We start from the raw sequence: 19,975 nt of genomic DNA, 5'->3' as shown, positions 1-19,975 counted from the left end.
TTACCAGTAAACTTGGCTTTTAATCTTAAAAAGTGTATGAAGGAATTCTGCAACTATTTCCTAAGGAGAGATATAAATAATAAATGTAATATTGTATCTAAATGCTTTCCCATAAAAAATTAACCCTACTTCGACAAAAACAGCCTTTTGGGTCTTTTCACTGTAAGGACATGTTTGACATTACATATTTACATGTCCTGCACTTAAATACAATATGCCCTGCCTGAATGGGCAGTAAGGCCTGCTTAGGGGTGACTTCCTAATATTTATAGGAAAGGTTTAGGCCTGTCAAAAATAGTTTATTTTGACAGGTCATATTTGAAGTTAAAACCAGCACCATTGTGCTACACATAGAAGGCTGCAGACATATTTTCCCTGTCACTGCAGTGGGAGGCACAATGTGTGCCGTAGGCCACTGTTGACATTTAACCTACAGGCCCTGGGTAAACTTTATGTACCATATACTAGGAACTTATTAAGTTACATATGCCAATTAGGGGTATGACAAATTCATCAGGTGGTTGAAAGGGGGAGCACAAGCACTTTACCACTGGATAGCAGGCGTAAAGTGCAGAGTGTTCTACAACCAGAAAAAATAGGCAAGACAAAAATTTGGGTGGGGGTATGAGAGTGGTTTGGGGTAGGATATCACGCAAAATATGGTAATTTCTAATAATTGCCAAATAATTACACCACGTAATTGACATGTTGGCTGATTAAGCGTGTAACCTTAGACCCTGGCACCATACAATACGCTCTAATCACAGGTGCAACTTTCACATCAGCTTATCAAAGATGTTGGTAGGAGGGCAATCTTAAGCACAGCTTGCCAAAATGGTCTAAATCAACACAAGCTGTGAAAATGCCATCTTCAACGGAACCTGCCTGGTGTGCTATCATTAGCATGGTCTACCCAAAAATAAAATGTTGAAGTGGCATGCTGAAAGCGCCTGCATTAGCAAAGCATACAAAAGTGTTCTTAATAATATAATCGCCTCCTGGATGCATCAAAAGGAGCGCACTCACATGGAGGCCTAAATGAGTGTGACTTGCCAAATGTATGACTATTATCATGGCCTGGCGAAGGTGCCAACATTACAAAGGCATGAGAGGCAACTTATTTTTTTCAAAGTCATAAAAATATAATGAAGCATTTAGTTAAAATGTTTAATTAGTCATGTATTTTAAAGTATTTTTCACAAGGTTAGTAAAATCTGATTGACCTGAACCTAGTCCTCCCAGTCTAGCTTCATCTCTTATTTGATGGAATGCAATCCTCCAACATCTCTTTTCTCATTTGCTATTTAACCCCCTAACTCTACCCATTATGGTTGCTACTCCCTTCTCCCTCTATTATTCTTTACATATTGTCTATTACGGTTCATTACCCTAGAACCTGTATACCTGCCCATACCCATGTACCTCTAACTATACTCTCTAATTCACCCAAGCCTATACCCGAGCTCCCTACATCTGCTGATATCCTAGTATCTTCACCGGAGTCCTCTACCCCACCTATCTCCTAGTACGCCTCCCTTGTATCCACACTTTAGTATATTTACCCTTACTGATAGCCTAGTATCATTACCCCTACATATATCCTAGTACTTCTATGCCTAGCTACACACTAGCAGTTCCACATACACATACACTCCTATCTATGTCCAAGTACAAGAACTCCTACATGGGCTCCACAAACACCTTAGCATCATAACCCTTACTCATTCCATGGTACCTTTTCACTTCCTCCACATGATTCTGTGCACATTCTCTTGTTACAAGTTTGCATGTACCTTTTCTTGTGGGCCCATATTAACCTTTCCTAATGCTTTTTTTGCAAAATGTCCACACAATGTTTAAAGAATAGAGTTTTGTTCATTTTGGAAACTCAACACTTTGGAGTAATTGGGGTAACTTTGCTGATCGCGTTTGTGTTTTCTTTCGTTGAAAGGAAAATTAGCCAGATAAGTTGAGTATTAGATGCTTTGAAGGCAACGATGAGGGTGGTCTGTACCTGCCTTACCATCTTGGGATAGTGCAATAGTGCCTGAATCCACTCAAACTAATATTTATTTATGGCAGAACAGGTTAACAGAAATAGCATTACATGCTTCCACTCAGATGGCAATTTAGAAAACGGTGTAGCAAACCAGGTTCTCTGCATGTAGAAAGCACTGTGAAGAACCACAAGGCAAGGTCACCTAAAATCATACTTTACCTAAAATGAAATTGTACTGAGCCAGCTGTGCATTTCGTATCTTCTTGTTTAACGTACAACTGTGGTCCAGATCAACATCAGCCATAAACCCTGCTTCATAGAAACGACTGCACACCTGAAAAAACAATGCTTTATATTTAATGAAATGAATATTCCCCACTCAAGAGATAATATCATGTAGTAAAAAGAAAGTAAGGAGGAACAATACTTTCTCCACTGAACACAAGCCCAAAATCTTACATCTGTCTGTTGCCCATTTATGTAATCCAAATTAAAATATTTTTTATTTCTACAATGCATTCATGTTATTTGCACGCGGATATCTAAAAACCAAAGAATATGTGGAATTTAAATAATTTTATTTAATTTATTTATTTGAAGCGTTTTATATAGAGCTGGCTAGACCCAGAGGTATCCGAGCGCTTTACATGAGGATCAGCGAATTTGCAAGTTACAAAATTAACATTAGTTACACAGTGTTACACAGTAAAACAAGAGTTACTGGAAAATAGGAAATAAAGACACAAAATAAAACAAAGTTACATAGTAGAATTAATTACTAGAGCATGACGTAACAGATACAAAACATCCTAAGGGGCAAAGAAGGTAATGGGAGAAAAGTGAAAAGGTGTAAGGAAAGCAGATCGGGACAGGAAAGTGAAAGATAAACAAACCAGTATTGGTACCAGCAATCTCAACAACCTAGGACTCGGAGACTGTAATAGGCGAGAGGAGTGTAGGAGACTTAAGGGGGGGTTAGAGGTAAAGGTCAGTCAGGTAAAATCGTGGAGCAGTACAGCGGGAAAGAGAAACGTTTGAAGTTTGCCAAGATGTAGACCAGAGATGTGGCTGCAGGAAAGTTCTGTAGTGGAGTTTGAAGAGAAGTTTAAGAACACGGAAAGCGGTGGGGGGCAGTCTGCAAAGGAGTAAAAACTGTATGGCTAAGGGTGTTTCATGGAAGGGGCACCATAGGAAAATTACTGATTGTATGTTTTAATGTTATGGCCAAATGAAGCTGGTATGTTTTCTTTTGATTGTATACAAGAGTGAGTTATGTGGGAAATGCTGTACATGACTCATATTATGTTCATGTAACAGAACCATCACTACTCATTAATGTGCCAACTGTCATTTTAAAAAATATTACTTGTGAACAGGCTAAGTTCTTGATTATTCTAAGTCTAAGCCTGAACAGTAACTAAACTTTCCACTTTGCTTAGACAGAGTGGCACATCAGTTGTAAACGGCAGTACCAAATTAGTTTCTCTCTCACATGTCGTTAACCCTCTCGAGAAAGATCTACAATTTGTAGGAAAATGTGGTGGTCAGCCTTCCTGCATACTTTTTCTTAAGTGAAAGAGTAATGAACTGTGCCTTTTCATTCTTCATCACTGCATTTAAGTAAATATTCCACATCTTTTCTCAGGATTCTACAAACACTTATCAATTTCATATACTTAAAGCATGTACAAACCAAGTATGCAGCTTGGCCACGATATATAGATCCCAGTTCAACAAATGAACTCAAGACGGTGGCAGATATTTCAACCTGCATCCGTTTTGTAGCTGATGCTCGGCTTCCTCTATTCTGTTTGAAGGCATGGCTGGGCATGTCCTCGCTCTGACACGGGGGATTAAAATGCATCACTAGCATAGAAAAACTTATATAAGCATGGGTGTAGGAAGCATAACAATGCATGTCTCTCCTATCCCATCACATTGAATTGCCTAATGTCAATTTGTAATAACTCTTTGGAAGCCACTACACTGGTAGAAGTTGTATACTTATAGGTGTAATGTAAAATGGCTCAGATTATTTGGAATCTGTATTGGAAAGTAGTGAATGTGGGGCTTCTGAAGAGAGGCGGTTGAAGAGGAGTGATGCGCTGGCTGGTTGCACTAAGGCGATTAAAGAAGTTCTTGTTTGTTAACTTCTACGTCGTGGTGGTCTCATGTCACGAGAAAAAGGCCACACTTTTTCATTGACGACAAGGTATTTTATCCCACAATCACCTGCCACAGAGATGTCTAGGCCACCTAAGCTGCAGGGCAACGTCATCTACCCGACAAGGGGCACACTTTGACTAGAAGCACGCTTCTTTGACCTCGTGTTTTACAATTATCTCAATAAGTGGCATAGTTTGCCTTCTTGACTGGGCATTCCAACGAGAATAATGTTGTTCCCGAATAATTAATAGCACTGAATGCTGCCCCTGAAAATGTGCTGACGCATTCATGTGCCCAAAATGAAATACAAAAAAGTAAACCTGCAATCTTATTGGACAATGTTCCTCATATAGAAGTAATGTGTGGAAGTAGAAACTTCAATAAGATTCCTACAGTCTCATTTAGAGATAACTCAAGCAGTGAAGAGGATGTTCAAGTACTTGTAGTGGGGGAGGATGACACCTGAGACAATGAAGTGTATGCAGGGCATGAACCTTATTGCCCTCCTAAGTGTTCAGTAGAGGTGTGTGGGGGTAAATGCAGCAATGTGGGCAGATAATTGTTCATTTTACACATGTATTGACAGAGAAACTTAGGGCAAAGTATGGCGAATGGAACTGTATGAAAATGATGCAGAAGGTTATTTACCTACCGTGGGATATTTTACTGCTACGTGGTCTTACACGGCGTAAAATGTGGAAGCAAGGGTGTATATTGAGAAAGTGAAAGCTTGCTGGGTTGGGGGGAACAATCTATGCTACGAATTTTGACTCTAAAAATCTTGGGCAAGTACTGGTAATGCTTCAAGATGAAAGTGTACAATGTAAGCTTGAGTTTTCCAAATTGTTCAGCAGTGAGTTAAGATGTTGTAAATAAATGTAGTTGGCGGATTGTATTGACCAAGAATACAGTGCTTAAACTTCACAAAACGAGCAACATTCCTTTGGTATTAAGAGCACCATTGAGAAAATAATTGGACAAGTTATGTATTGATAAATGTATTAAACCAATAGAGCCATTAGAGTGGTGTAGTCCCGTAGTAAAAGCGCAGAAGGGTGAAGTAATGATACCTATGTATGTAAATCTAAGGGGTTTAAACAAGAAAATAAGGTATTCGGCATCCCTTGTCAAATATTAATGAAACATTGGCTCGTGCGAAAGATTCAAGATTATTTTTTTATAATGCACCTCTCTAGCATATACCACCAAGTCTTCTTATACCCAACATTTTTTAACCTCTCCTGTTGCCCAAAAAAAGACATTTTTTAATTTTTATTAATTCAAGTTTTCAGATATAAACATCACAAAAACAATATAGCCATTTTTCCAGTTACATAGCGTTGTGCAACATGATTCGTTCAATACATCAATCGTTAAATTCAATTTCTTGTAGGTTGAAATCACATAAAAACAGTCCCTATATTTCGTTATGAATTTTTTCTGTATACCTTAGTCGGCAGATTTGGCAAACAAATAGTCAGTAAAGGGGCACTATATATCTAGAGAGTGCAAAGTATGGGGTAGTTCTTCAGCATAATGGTTAAGTTGATCATGATAATACGTCATAACCCGCATCCAATGCTCGTGTTTTGGGATGTCCTTACCCATACAGTGAATGGATCCCTCCGTTTGGCCTGCAATAAAGCTGTAACTACTATTTTACAGTTAGGTGGTTGTATGGCTTTGGTCAGGTCTTGCAGACACAACTGTAGGGTGCATTACACTCATAACTATTGCAGTAAGTGTGCTTGTAACCTGCTCCCAATATGCCAGTATCCTCGAACAAGCACAGGCCAAATGTTTAAAATCTGTGGTTGGTGCCCCGCATCCAACACATTCTGCTTTCTCTCAAAATCTAAATCTACAGAGCTGTGCTGGAGCATAATATAGTTGATGTAGGTACTCAAAATGTACATTCCTAAGGCTACAATTTGCTGTTAGCTGTCCTGTTAGATTACAGTATGTGCTTGTAATGTAAGTTGCATGTGAGGAAGGAAACTCAAATAATACCTGTAAGTTTTATGGGAATCAAATGCAATAGTAATTTTTGAATATCATTTTAGGTGGCTAAAATTAAGTTCTGTGAGTGAGGTGAAGACTACTAATCTTGTTTTTTTTGTGAGTAAATATTTAGGAGAGAGGGTTATCTTGAGGAATTTGTGATTGATAATAGTCCTTATATTCTCGCTGAGACATTTGAGAATTACTTGCAACAGAAATGGGTGAAGCAATAAAAAGCAGCTCTGTATCATCCACGTAATAATGGTTTGGTGGAATGATTCAAAAGATTGCTGGGAAAGTGCCTGCACCTGGCTGTGCATAGTTGTTGGTATAGAGAAATGAAGTTAAGATGATGTTGTGTTATATAACAACCAAAGGTGGTGATGGACGGAGCGTTGACAATACAAACACTCACCCCCAGTCAACTGATCTGGGTTTAATCCATCACCGTTCTTTAGCTCACTCCGCCACCCCAGTTCAGACATGGCCATATGCAAATCAATCTGACCCTGTGCCTCATGGGAACAGTCCAGCCCGAACTGCCAAGCCATGTCTTCCCTGGACCGGAATCAAGCTTCCCAGGACCGGTTTCTGGCATTAAAGCCGTCTTCAGCCGGGCTTGCTTGACTCCAGTGGCAAAGTGAGCAAGGGACTCACGTCTGAGCATACCCTGCCAACTTAGGGCAAACAAAGAAAAACCAAAGGTGGTGATGGACGGAGCATTGACAATACAAACACTCACCCACAGTCAACTGATCTGGGTTTAATCCATCACCGTTCTTTAGCTCACTCCGCCACCCCAGTTCAGACATGGCCATATGCAAATCAGCCTGACCCTGTGCCTCATGGGAACAGTCCAGCCCGAACTGCCAAGCCATGTCTTCCCTGGACCGGAATCAAGCTTCCCAGGACCGGTTTCTGGCATTACAGCCGTCTTCAGCCGGGCTTGCTTGACTCCAGTGGCAAAGTGAGCAAGGGACTCACATCCGAGCACACCCTGCCAATTTAGGGCGAACAAAGAAAAACCAAAGGTGGTGATGGACGGAGCGTTGACAATACAAACCCTCACCCCCAGTCAACTGAGTCAAGCTATCCTGGCTGAAGACGGCTGATAGCCAGAAACCGGTCCTAGGATGCTTGATTCCGGTCCAGGAAAGACATGGCTTGGCAGTTCGGGCTGGACTGTTCCCATGAGGCACAGGGTCAAGGCTGATTTGCATATGGCCATGTCTGAACTGGGGTGGTGTGGAGAGTAAAAAAACGATGGATTTAGGCCGAGATCTCTGTACTGGGGTGAATGTATGACATTGTTCTGCATTCTGTCCATCAACTGTTGGTTTTGCATTTGTCACCCCGAGTGGGATGAGTCTGCTTAGACGTGAGTCCCATGCTCTCCACACCACTGGAGTCAAGCTATCCTGGCTGAAGACGGCTGATAGCCAGAAACCGGTCCTAGGATGCTTGATTCCAGTCCAGGAAAGACATGGCTTGGCAGTTCGGGCTGGACTGTTCCCATGAGGCACAGGGTCAAGGCTGATTTGCATATGGCCATGTCTGAACTGGGGTGGTGTGGAGTGCAAAAAAACGATGGATTTAGGCCCAGATCTCTGTACTGGGGTGAATGTATGACATTGTTCTGCATTCTGTCCATCAACTGTTGGTTTTGCATGTGTTATATAACCACAGCACATTCTACTGAAGAAACATTTTTCCTACTGCTTAAGGGAAGACTGATCTGCACTAACGTGTTGCCAGGTTTGATGGGTAACATGAGAGTTATTAAGGTCAATGCTGCTAGGATGAGTGACAGAGTGCACACGAAGCAGAGTAAATATGGTGGAAGGGACCTCTGATGAGACTGGTGTGTAACCCTTGAAAAGGAGATTTTGTTCGAATGAGATTTGGGTTGAGCAGAAGAAATAGGATTTCAAAGTGGCCTTCTCCGAAGCAAGTTGTTGACGTAAATAATCATTCTGTAGTGCTAAAGGATGGTACAAAACAACGGACATGACAAGTGTTTCAAGTCACAATGAAGGGGATTTGGAAAAGTAGAGTGGGAAGAAACAGCAAAGTTGTGGCTTTAGTGAATCAAAAGTGTCCAAAGTGTGTAAAACGTCACGCCGAATGCCTAAGATGTTGGAGGATAGTTGCTTCTTCACTAAGGTGTAGTTACTCAAGCTATACCTCGGGTGGCATGTGAACTATGTCTAGTATATTCAATTCAGAAATGTTGTTAGTTTAGATTTCATTATATGTACACCTTGTATTACTTTCAATATTTGTATATTATAATAATTTTACTATACACCTGTGGGGTTACCTGAGAGCACCATGGTCAAGTAAATACGAACGTTTACATGGATGATTTTGTTTACTACTTAGTATGAGTGGCAGCCCCTGTTCTCTAGAGCTCAGGAAAACATGGTTTGAAAATTAGGTCATCGTGCCCTTCAGGGTAACCAAATGAAGGTAATCCTTCCAGGCAAACTATTCCTTATTTGGTTCTTCACTGGTAAAAAAGTTATTATTTGCTTGTGCATTCATTTGCTCAACTGAAGGAGGTCAGCACATAATATAACACATCATGGGTGGGAAATCTTTTGTCTCCTCTCGATCTTCGCGCACCTAGGTGAGTGACTTCATATCTGGTGCCCACAGAGGAAATCACACATACAAAATTCGACTCCTCCCACATATCCATTGTTACCAGACTTAGCCGAACTCCTGAGATAGTTGGTAAAATGAGATTTACCGTCAGTGGGATGATGACTGAATACTTTGTCGGACAATTCTTCTTGATGTGACCATTAATCCACACCTGTAATTCCATCATCCTTGAGAGTAGAGGGAATTCTCTTACTTGCATTCCCTTTCTAAGCAAAATAAACTATTTTTATTCCGTTTGTGTCTTACCTGGGAGCCCTGGGAATTGCTGCTGACATTTTCAGGCATCTGGTCGTAGCTCCTGTACTAACGGGTGAGTTGATACACGGGAGCACTAATCTCCCCCTTTTAACCTCTGTAACAGATTGTTTTTGCGGGGGGTACAACATGTTGTTTACTGTAACGCTAATACTCCTGTGCAACAGGTCAGTCAACTAGCGGGAGATTCAACCTCCTCGAACTCAGTAATTATTTTGTGCGTCTTTTGTAACATGCCGGGGGCACTACTCATTGGAAATTTCCGATATGACAAAAGCTCCCAATTACCACTATAGGATGCGATGTCTGATAACGAGTTTACGAGAAGTAGAGTCATGTTCACACTGTTGCATGTCATAAATGGCCATAATTTTGATTACCTCCGTATGGTACGATATCGGACTTACGAAAGGCACGGAACGTCCATTTCGTTGTGATTTATTTTGCTGGCACACCTACGGGGCTTGCTCAAAGGTGCGTACTGGTAGCCCTGATAACATATGGTTTGAACCGCAGCCTAGTTCCAGACACCGGGGGGCCTTCAACACACGACCCCTTGGCATCTCCATTTTGGATACAATCAATACAGGCATAACCCATCTTTAGCCGCCAATTTAATTTATTTATGGATTTTTAGACTGGATAATTGTTAAAATATGTTGTGTGAGTGCATTGCTGGCATCTTTACTCACTCGCTAGAGGTCGTTTTGGCCTTATGAGACTCACGCATCCATCAGCTCCCATTAACAGCTGAGGATGCCATGCCCCTCACTGAAGGACCTGCAGCTCTTCCCAAACTCATTGTAGTTTTCTCCACGTTCCCTCCCCTTATCTATTTTTTCTTTCCTGGTTCCCTTTTGGTTTCATCCACAGGTTTCCACAACGCCCAGTACAAGACTACTAGGGCCCCACACCAGGCTACCTTCAATAATCTGAGAGCCTGTCTGTAGTTGTGCACCATACTTCACATAGGTCTTGAAGAAGTGCCAACCGATTCCTTTGGAACAACCAGGCATGAAACATGTCGACCTCCCCTTAGAGACTGCCCGCCAGGAACATCACATTCCCATAGGGCGTCTACTCCTACTTTTAATTAGGCAAGATCTACCTCAACCATTAAAACTATTGTCATATAGCTCCTGTATATCCTTATATCGTGTTAAGTTAGCATAGGTACATTTGAGGTTTAAACGCCATTTTTCTTTCTTGCAACTTCTGCACACGACACTTAATTGTTGACTTAGCTTTCAACCTAGTAGTTTGCCGTGGTTTATGTGAGAATAATATGTTATTGCTCTGATATCAGCTTTGCTTAAATAAACTATGTCTGCACGAAGAGTGCTGAAGTTTCAGGAACAACACGATATGGAATTGTTATGAGGTCTGATCTCTACGCCTTCATAGTCATAACACAAGTGCAGCCTTTGCCAACTCTGGTTTCAGGCGGGATTGATATTGCTTTGCACGAGGCACATAGAACACACTTGATGCGGTGCACATGCAGAGAGAGCTGGTGTATGCTGATGTGATTCCTTCATGCTAGGACACTAAGGTATGGGCCCGCCCTAAAACAACCCAAAGAGACCTTCTTAGCTAATAATATAATATATGTGTTAGGGAGGGTGAGATATAAGTGTTGTTAACTCTTATTCATTACAGTATGTTAACATGCTGTCACCATTCGCTTTTTATGTCTTAGTAACTATGCTGGTAATTTTGCTACTGATAATAAGTATACTTGTATTATCTAAGATACTGCGCCTGAGAAGACGGCATTAGTAAATAAACATTTCAAATGCACATGTGTCTTCTTTACTCCATGTTCTGGTTTGTAATGATAATATAACGAAAGAGTGTTCATGAGTTCCACGTACCCTGAGGTACAGTAAGTTCATGTTCTGGTTTGTCTAAACATTGGGAGTTTGATATGTCCAATGAGACACTGTAGCTAGCTCGGTAAGGGGTGAGTTGGGTACTAAGGTGTGTTTTGGGTCACCCTAATACGCCGAGGTTCCACTCCTCTGTGCACAGTTCTGTGTGAGAACAGAAACCCTGCGACATGGCGCCCAACGGTTTCGGTGGTCTTATATCATGACACTCGAGTAGTATATCGTTCATACCGTAACCCCTTCACCTCCGTTTCCGGAAAGCGGGGTGTCGGTGAAACCTACCTATTTTTTGAGATAGGTCTTTTTCAAGCTTGATTCTTTCTTAAACGGTTTCTTTGAATTACTACCCAGTTGTGCTACAAAGTATTCTTTGTGTTGTCTTGTTTCCAGTGTTATCATGGCGGCGGTGGCCATTGCGCAGCATAGTCGCGTGGCGGTGCGCAACCATCTTCAGACGTACCAAGTACCGGTGGATGGAATGGCTGTGATTTTCGTGGTGTGTGCAGATCCGGCGTTCCCTTACGAGTTGTTTTACTCTTGGGTTACGTTTCCGGCTGTGGACGCAACTTCTGGTTTGTTCCACTCCTACACCGCCTCAGCTGTCCCGGCTGAATATACACCGTACAGGGCACTGGAAATACCTATTGATCATTGGCAGCATCGCGTTTGGTTTGATGGCGCCCTCCCCCACTCTTTGTCCGCTGCGAGGTTAGGTCCACTCTCGATTCCAGGTACTAACTGGCCTGCGTTGGGTGGTTTTACCCCGCACCCAAATCACGGCGCTTGTACCCTTCAGGAAATTCGAAGGTTACATGTTGTATCTATTTCCGTGATTCGAGCACTAGTGCAATACATAGGTCGTCATCTCCCGGGTGGTCCCCCGGGGGGTCCGGCCGCTCAAACGGAACGTGGTGGTTTACGGCTTAATCCAGTTATGGTAAATTCTGTTTTTGGTCAACGCCCTGATAATAAAGATGATTTTCCTTTTTGGCTGGCCGAGAAATTTGACCAACTGGAAGCCGTTTTTCCCAATTCTTCTCCTGCTGACAAACATAGAATGTTGACGATTACTTTACCTAAGGATATCACTCCCGAACTCGTTGACTGTGAAAGCTGGGGTAAGACTTTTGCGGCTGTTTATGCGAGGTGCTTCGGCACCCCATCTATGGCTGTACTGCCTACGATCATAAAACGTGTTCAGGATGATCACGGTCCTGAGGCAGCGGTTGAATTGGGTATGCGCCTGTGTGGTTCTTTTGAGATTGTGAGTGATCTCATACTCTCCAACATCAAGGGAGATGCAGTGAACTTCCAGGTTTTTAATGCACTGGCTGCGTTACCCGATGCCGAAAAGCCCCGCCAGTTAGCGAAGATTGTGGTGGCCGCTTACAAAACTATCGGTCGCACAAGTAAGGGTTTGAAGTACTTCGCTGTTAAGGATAAGAAACAACCACAAGTGCAATCTGCTGCCGCAGATGTACAACCAAAGTCCAAAAAACAAAATTGGCCGCAGAAACAGAAACTGGGGAAGCAACAGCAGCAATCGCAGGAATCTTATCATGCAACACAAGTCCCTGCGCCAGCTGAGAAAGTTTATGATTTGCGCGATCGCGCGATGATTAAATCACCTGATCGATTTCAGGTTTCTGATCAACGCTCTCCTCGTTCCTTACAGGACTCATCGGCCCAGAAGACCGGTGGAGGAGGAGGCGGACGGGGACGTGGTGGCCAACTGGGACGTGGCCTGCCCCGCCAGACAGAAGGCGCATGGAAGCAGGAGGATTCTACGCCTAAGAGACCGCAGTTTGCGAAAAAGAAAGTCGCAGCCTTGACAGCGCATCGATATGCCACAGATAGTGAGAACGCGGCTTCGGAATCTGACGTGGGCTCTGACCTTGCTGGACAGCGCGGCGGAGATAACCATAGTCAGAGACGCGCTGCGTCCACTACTGAGGGTGACAGCGACTGATGTCTACGTTGTGATAGAAACAGCGGATACGAGACTTGCTCCCCCTGAAAGACTTTATGAAATTGTCCTGTTAATTGAAGGTGACATACAGCGTGCCGTTAAAGGTGTATTTTGGGAAAATCTGTCTTCTACATTTGATATTTTACTTTCAGAGGCTGACTGGCCCCCACCTTTTGTGCTCGCGGCGCCGCGAGGGGAGGAGGTGATCCTCCCCAGTTTCGCGAACACTGTCTCGAAAGAGCATGCGCAGCATTTTGCAGAAGAGTGGGCTCTAGCTCTCGCGCCGGCTCTGTACCGTAACCAATGTGGTTGGGATAAATTGTCGCCTTGCCACGAAATTCCGTTGCGGTCTCAGCCGCAGCCTCAACCTCAATTTCCCATTAGGCGTGAAGCTAAATCTTCCGTCGCGGAAATCCTTGAACAATTGGAATATCAGGGAGTTATTGAAACGTGTGTGTCACCGATGAATAATCCCCTTTTTACTGTGAACAAACCTGACGGATCATATCGTTTGGTTTTGGATTACCGGCATTTAAACTCGCATTGCCGTAACTGTGCAGTACAGAATACCCACGGCTCTGCCCTTGTGGATAGTCTCGTGCGTAAGCGTTTCAAGACAACGCTTGACATATCCAATGGTTTTTATGCACACAGATTGGACAGCTTTAGCTCCCAATGGACCAGTTTTACGAGCGCTGGAGTCCAAAAACAATTCCGGCGTCTTCCAATGGGCTATAAGAATAGTCCTGGTATATTTACCGCTCGCATTGTCTCTATTCTGGAGGCACTCGACCCTGATGCTTTTTCGTATGTGGATGACATATATCTCACAGACGACGATATTTGGGAGCATCTGTGTCGTGTAAATTCTGTTATTTGCAACTTCGCTAACATGGGTTACAAATTTAACTTTGCAAATTCGCACATTGCTGAACACACAGTGTTGTTTTTGGGCTATGAGCTCAACAATGAAGGTAGAGGTTTGGCTCCTCACTTCTTAGAGAAGTGCGCACAGTTGCGCGCTCCTACAACACTGAAAAAATTACAATCTTTACTGGGCTTTTTGAATTTCGGAAGGACATACATTCCGGAATATGCCCAGCGTATCAAGCCGTTGTATGCATTAATACAACCTACTTTCTCAAAATCATGCTGGCTGCCTGAGCATTCAGCCATTTTGCAATCCTTGCAGGCTGATCTGCTCGCTTCTAAATACTTACTGACTCGTGATAATCACACCAACCTGGTGATAAGAATAATCCCTGGGGCGGTGGGTTTCACGTACCTGACTTTTAATGAAGGAGACACAGTGCCTATTGCTTACAAGTCACACTTGTACACTTCGGCTGAATTGCGGTTTCCCACTGTGGAGAAAGTTTTAACTGCTGTACAGATGGCGATTCTTAAAGAACGAGCTCTGTCACAGGGGAAGCGCATGTTAGTGGTAACACCCTGTCCTCATTTGGAGGCAGTCACGAAAGCCAGTGTACCGAATTCAAAAGCTTTGCACCCTCGGTGGATTCAGTGGGCTGCGTCATTGACATCCACGGATGTCACGTTCATTTTTGACGCTTCCTTACGGTCGCAGGAGTTCTTGCAGTATGAGTTCGTTCATCCTGCTCCTCTGGCTATGCGACCTTTGGAGGACTTCCATTGCATCATTTACACTGATGGGTCGGCGCAGGTTGCGCATGGCTCTAAACATGCCTACGTTTCCGCATGCGCTATTGTGGTGGGTGCTATGTTGAACGATGAGTTCATTTCCAGGGAAGTACACACCTTGCTCCTTGGCGATTGCACTGCACAATTGGCTGAGCTTCGTGCTCTTTTACTAGCGTTGGAGTACACAGATCCTAGTGTGACTACTCTGATTGTAAGTGATTCGTACTACTGTGTCCAGTCTTACAATGAAAACTTGTTCTTTTGGATTCAAAATGATTTCCATGATTCCAAGGGTAGCGCAATAAAACATAAAATGATCTGGGTTCGAGTGGCAGAGCTTAAGGCTTTGTTGCCGCTTGTTTATGTAATTCATACTCTCGGTCATCAGCGCGTAGGAGTTCACGCTGTTGGCAACTCGCTTGCTGATGAAGCAGCGAAATCAGCAGTATCTACATACTTAGTTGCAGCGGTTACTAGGTCAAAAACCAAGATTGATAGCGACATCTTGGCGGCAGTTGCTGCCTCTGAGAAGGGAAGTAAGCATCCTGCGGGATTCCCTTCGAAATACAAATACCACTTAAGTCCCGAAAAGGTTCCTTTTGTGACAATTCCTGACGTTGGGGAACGGCTGATTCCCAACTCGGATCGCAGAGCAGACTTGATTACAGCGGCACATGAAGGTGAGGCGTCTGCGCATGCGGGCGTCTCGGCCACTGTAACTCAATTACAACAACGTTTCTGGTGGCGGGGACTGTACAAACAGACGCGTGATTATGTCCTTCTTTGTGACATATGCCAGCAGATTAAACCTTCGACTGCTACGCGTCCGCCACAGACTCAGTTGTACATTTCTAATAAACCGTTAGGTTGTGTTTATTTAGATCACTGCGGTCCTTTTTCATCTGATACTGCGTATAAATACATCTTAGTAGCAGTTGACTCATGCACACGCTTTGTGTGGGTTTGGCCACATCGCAGCGCTGATTCACGGACTGTCATTAGAGATTTGCGTGTCTTTATAGGGATTTTTGCCTGTGGTACCTTCCATTCGGATCAGGGTCCGGCTTTCGCCTCTAAGGCGTACAAGGATGCCATGACTTCGATGGGGGTCCAAGTCAAGTTTTCGTCTCCCTACAGACCTGAGGGTAATAGTGTAGTTGAGCGAATGAACCGTGATTTAAAGCAATCTTTGACAGCCCGAGTTATAGGCACTGGCAGAAACTGGCTGGCTCACCTCTATGGCGTACAGCGTGCTCTTAATAATCTCCCTAGAAGGTCTCTGGGTGGGCGGACCCCATACGAAATGCTCTTTGGCATCAAGATGTACGTCCCTGACCTTGACGGTCTAGACTATGTGGTTCGCGCCACTTCCTTTGACGCAGATGAACATTGCAATGTTTTACAGAATCTACAAAAGACCAGAGACAGTCTTGCAAAGGAACATTTGCCCTCCACGTCGGATGATGCGTTGCAGATCCCGGTAGCTGGCTGGCTACCCCAAGTTGGCGAACTGGTTCGAGAGAAGATCGATAACAAGAAAGAATTTGGTCCTTCCTATCGAGCTCCGGTTCCCGTCGTTGGAGTGAAGGGCACAAGAACAGTCATTTTACCACCACTTCCTGGTCGTAAGGAAAACAGGTTTATTTCAATTGACAATGTCAAGATACACAGAGTGGCCGATTCTTCTTAGCATGACACCGGCTGTTTCCTGTCCTTCCATTGTGAGAAATTCAGTTATGCCCACTGTTTCTAATATTGAACCTGAAGTGGCCATCGAATTACCTGCTGTTTCCAGTTATTAAATAATTTACCCGGAACTAACATTGATGAGTTGGACTATACCTACCCCACTGATTTGTCCATGCCTGACTTGCAAGCTCGTTTAGCCACGGAATCCAGGTTTTCATTTGACTCTGCTTCCCTTGCCTCGAAGAAACACTCTCGAATTGCAGTTTATGCTAGCCTGTTTAAAAAACATTTTTTGATACCCCCTTGGACATACATTTGGCTGGTCCTTTTTACAGTTTACCTTTTTATGTCAATTGGTTTTGTGTTTTATTTTTTCCGAATTATGAATGGACACTATGTCGAGGAGAGAACTTGCATTACTCATTTAAATGGAACTTTGGCCCCACTTTCCTCTTCACATTCTACACACAGATTAAAAAGAGACTTGACTTTGGTTAACATCACAGCATGGCCTGTCCTTGATGGAATCGTGTGGGATGCAGTTCGGTTTCAGATTCATGGCCCAACGGAAGTCGTTAATGTCCCTAATGTACTCAGAGTGAATATGGGGGATGTGGTGAAACAAAACATTCGTTCTGATGACTGGGATGTCAATGCTGTAGAAAGTTTATTTTCTGATTTGCAATACTATGCTGCATTTGATGCTGAGGATTTATATTTAGAATCTGCTAATTATGGTGAATTATTCTGTTACCAACATTATGGCAATCACTTCTTACACAAAACATCATCCAGGAGGGATACTGTTAACTTTACTCAGTGGGAACATTGCCCAGCGCCTCATCAGGGGAGTTCTGAAACATTTCTGAGAAAGTATACTTACTTCACTGACTTTAATCAGTCCAATCCCGAGTCCTTTTATTTTAAGTTTCTAAAAATGCCAATGTCCAAGGTTAGACTTACCGATACTAAATTGTTGTATTCCAAGTCCTTCCTTGATCAATTAGTTACTGGAGGCTATGAGTTATGGAAGGATACAATAGACCTTAAATCAGTTTGGGGTTCGAAGGCCTGGCAGGTACAAGGCACTGAGGCTTTGCACCGTGCATGTCTCATCCCGAATCATATGCTGTTTCTGAATGAAACAATTTCCCAGACCACATGCTTTGGATTGGCTACTTCTAAAAAATTTAAACGCTCCTTCTTTCCCGGAGTTGGAGGAATATGATGGTTGGAGTAATTTTACTCAGTTGTCCATTAGAGACTTACAGACTCTACTCCTTAATTCCTCCTTTAACATTTCCAGTGTGAATCCTAAGGGTTGGCTGCTTTGGCACCGTAGTGCTGATTCTTGCCAACATAGATTTTTGAATTTAACTGACGGTTTTAAAAATGTTAGATCTGATCCCCGTTTTGACTTAGGTCATACTGTCACCTCGTATTCTGTAGGCAAATTGTGTCAAAACTGGCTGAAACATTCAACTTTACCAGCGGTTAAGAATCACCTTTCTAAACTAAATACAGACGTGGACTTGAATGATTTCATTAAAGGCCCGGCTAGTGGCAGGTCGAAAAGGTGGTTATATGGGGTTTACAATGAAATTTGGAAGCTATCACAGATTGAGGCTGCTACACGCCTTAGGGCTATTGATCAAGCAAATCTTGAGAAAGTACTTGCAGTTGTTGACAATAGCATTAATGTGCTTTCCTCTAGAATTTACACATTGGATAATATTGTGTCGTCAGTCGTCGATATTATACATGATGAAGTGTCAGTATTATACCATGGTCAAAATCAATTACGATCAATCATGCAGTTTGCATGGACCCTTCAAACACTAAAAATGGGTAAAGTTCCCTGGGGGTACATGAACGTTTCTTCTTTATTTGCACCGTTTAATTTGACTGACAAACAACGCTTACTTTCAATGCGTGATGCTTCCTTTTCTATGTTACATATTGAAAGGTTAGAATCTTTACCTTTTTCCGTGGCTAAAGCCACTGCTGCAACGTGGCTGATCCACGGTTTAATAACGCTGCCTTTTGCTTTATATGAGTTTTCAAATTGCATGAAATATGTACCCATAGGTCGTTATGAACCTTTAGGTAGCGGTTTCCTTCATGAAGTCTGGTCACTCCCATACACATACAGATGTTTTAAGGATGACCAGGAAGTTTATCTAACAGGGGAGGAGTGCACTGAGACGCCAGATCATTCTTTAATGTGTAGACACATACAGTTACACGGTTCATGCAACAAGGACCGACCCAATATGGCTTGCGTTTTACAAGGCACTCCAGTTCCTGCTATCATCCCCACGTTTAAACTATTAGAGAATGGTAGTTATTTGATGCTCAATAATGAAAACTGTTGTGGGTTAATTCAAGGTATAGCTTTCATAGTTACAGTAAGTGAGCGGGTTATTTGCTGCAGAAATGTGCTTTATCCTCCCACACGTGAACATAGGGAGTCTTCCATCTGGCCACAGATACCAACCTTGGGAGCAGAATTCAGCGGCATGGCAAGAATAAGGGCTCTTTTGTCCCAGAAAGAGGTGGCCTTGAGCTCGGCCCGTGAAACTTTCGTGCTTCACATTGCAAACACCCGTACAGAGGTTCAGGCTCTTTTGAATACTGATTTGCCTCTGCATTTCGGAGCTATGGTTCGAACTATCTTTAACGCATCCTCCACAAAAGGCCTTGCACATTTTTTTAAAGTTGTTAGCAGTGGTCTCGTGACTTCATTTGAAAAGATTTTTGGAGTCGTCCCTGCTTTCTTCCATTCTATTTTTTCATCCTTGTTTGGAGGGTTCCCGTTTTTACTTGCATTAGCGGCTGGCGCACTAGTGGTTTTTTGTCTTTTTAAATATGGATGTCCTTCCTGTGCAAGACCCCGCGCAACAGCTACTGACGCGGTTTCGCAACCGCATGCTTGAATATTATGGCACACTGCCGCTGGCGATTTTGAGCACGGCATATGGATTATCTTTTCGATTCTCCTACTTCACCTGTGTCCAGCCTGTATTTCACTGCCTGGCCTGTGATTTCCATTGGGCCATTGATTTGTGTCTCTGCGGACCGGTTTCTCCTGACGTCGATTTTAATCAGCTGATGAGTCCTATCATTGCTCACGAGTTGGTTTGTTCTGACGAGAGGATTATGGCCTTAGCATTGGCGCATGGACTAATGGGTCCCTGGGATATATTGTCTGCAGCACAGACTTTCTTGGAACAAAGTTTTCTTGAAAACCCACCGAGCTGTCCTCTGATGGTTATAGAGGATCCGGTGCTTGGAGAACATGTATGTTCCTTTCATCTTTTAAATTGGATGGCTGAATTATTTTCGGATGAGGACAGTGATTTCCTATTAGAGGCTGTTGCTGTTTACTTTTCATATTCAGTTTTATCATAGACACTGCCTCGGATTGACGTGCTGATCAATAGCATTTCATTGATTTTATTGACTTATTTGTCGAGAACTTTTTATTTTCTTTGCCTATTGGCTTGAGCCACGTTATATTTTTGGGCTATTTTTTAGCATTACTTTTTAAAGTTTAGTTTTAATTCGTTCTCGCTTACTGTTGAGTTCTGCTCTCATGTGATGGCACTTCTGTTATCATATTTAGTCCGTTCTCGGATCATGGGGGGGTGTCATATAGCTCCTGTATATCCTTATATC

At 43.0% G+C, this 19,975-nt stretch overlaps 1 protein-coding gene across 1 annotated transcript in view; it reads right to left on the bottom strand.

Annotated features, from left to right (window-relative positions):
• LOC144826511 (threonine--tRNA ligase 1, cytoplasmic-like) overlaps window positions 1–19,975 on the bottom strand; it is a 249,352-nt gene that overhangs the window by 22,205 nt on the left and 207,172 nt on the right. Inside the window, exon 18 of the mRNA XM_078684931.1 lies at window positions 2,219–2,333. Coding sequence (XP_078541057.1) covers window positions 2,219–2,333 — 115 coding nt within the window. The remainder of the gene's footprint in view (window positions 1–2,218; window positions 2,334–19,975) is intronic.

This window comes from Lissotriton helveticus, chromosome 3_2 (assembly GCF_964261635.1).
Source record: "Lissotriton helveticus chromosome 3_2, aLisHel1.1, whole genome shotgun sequence".
Taxonomy (NCBI): domain Eukaryota; kingdom Metazoa; phylum Chordata; class Amphibia; order Caudata; family Salamandridae; genus Lissotriton; species Lissotriton helveticus.
This window is presented reverse-complemented; position numbering and strand designations above follow the sequence as displayed.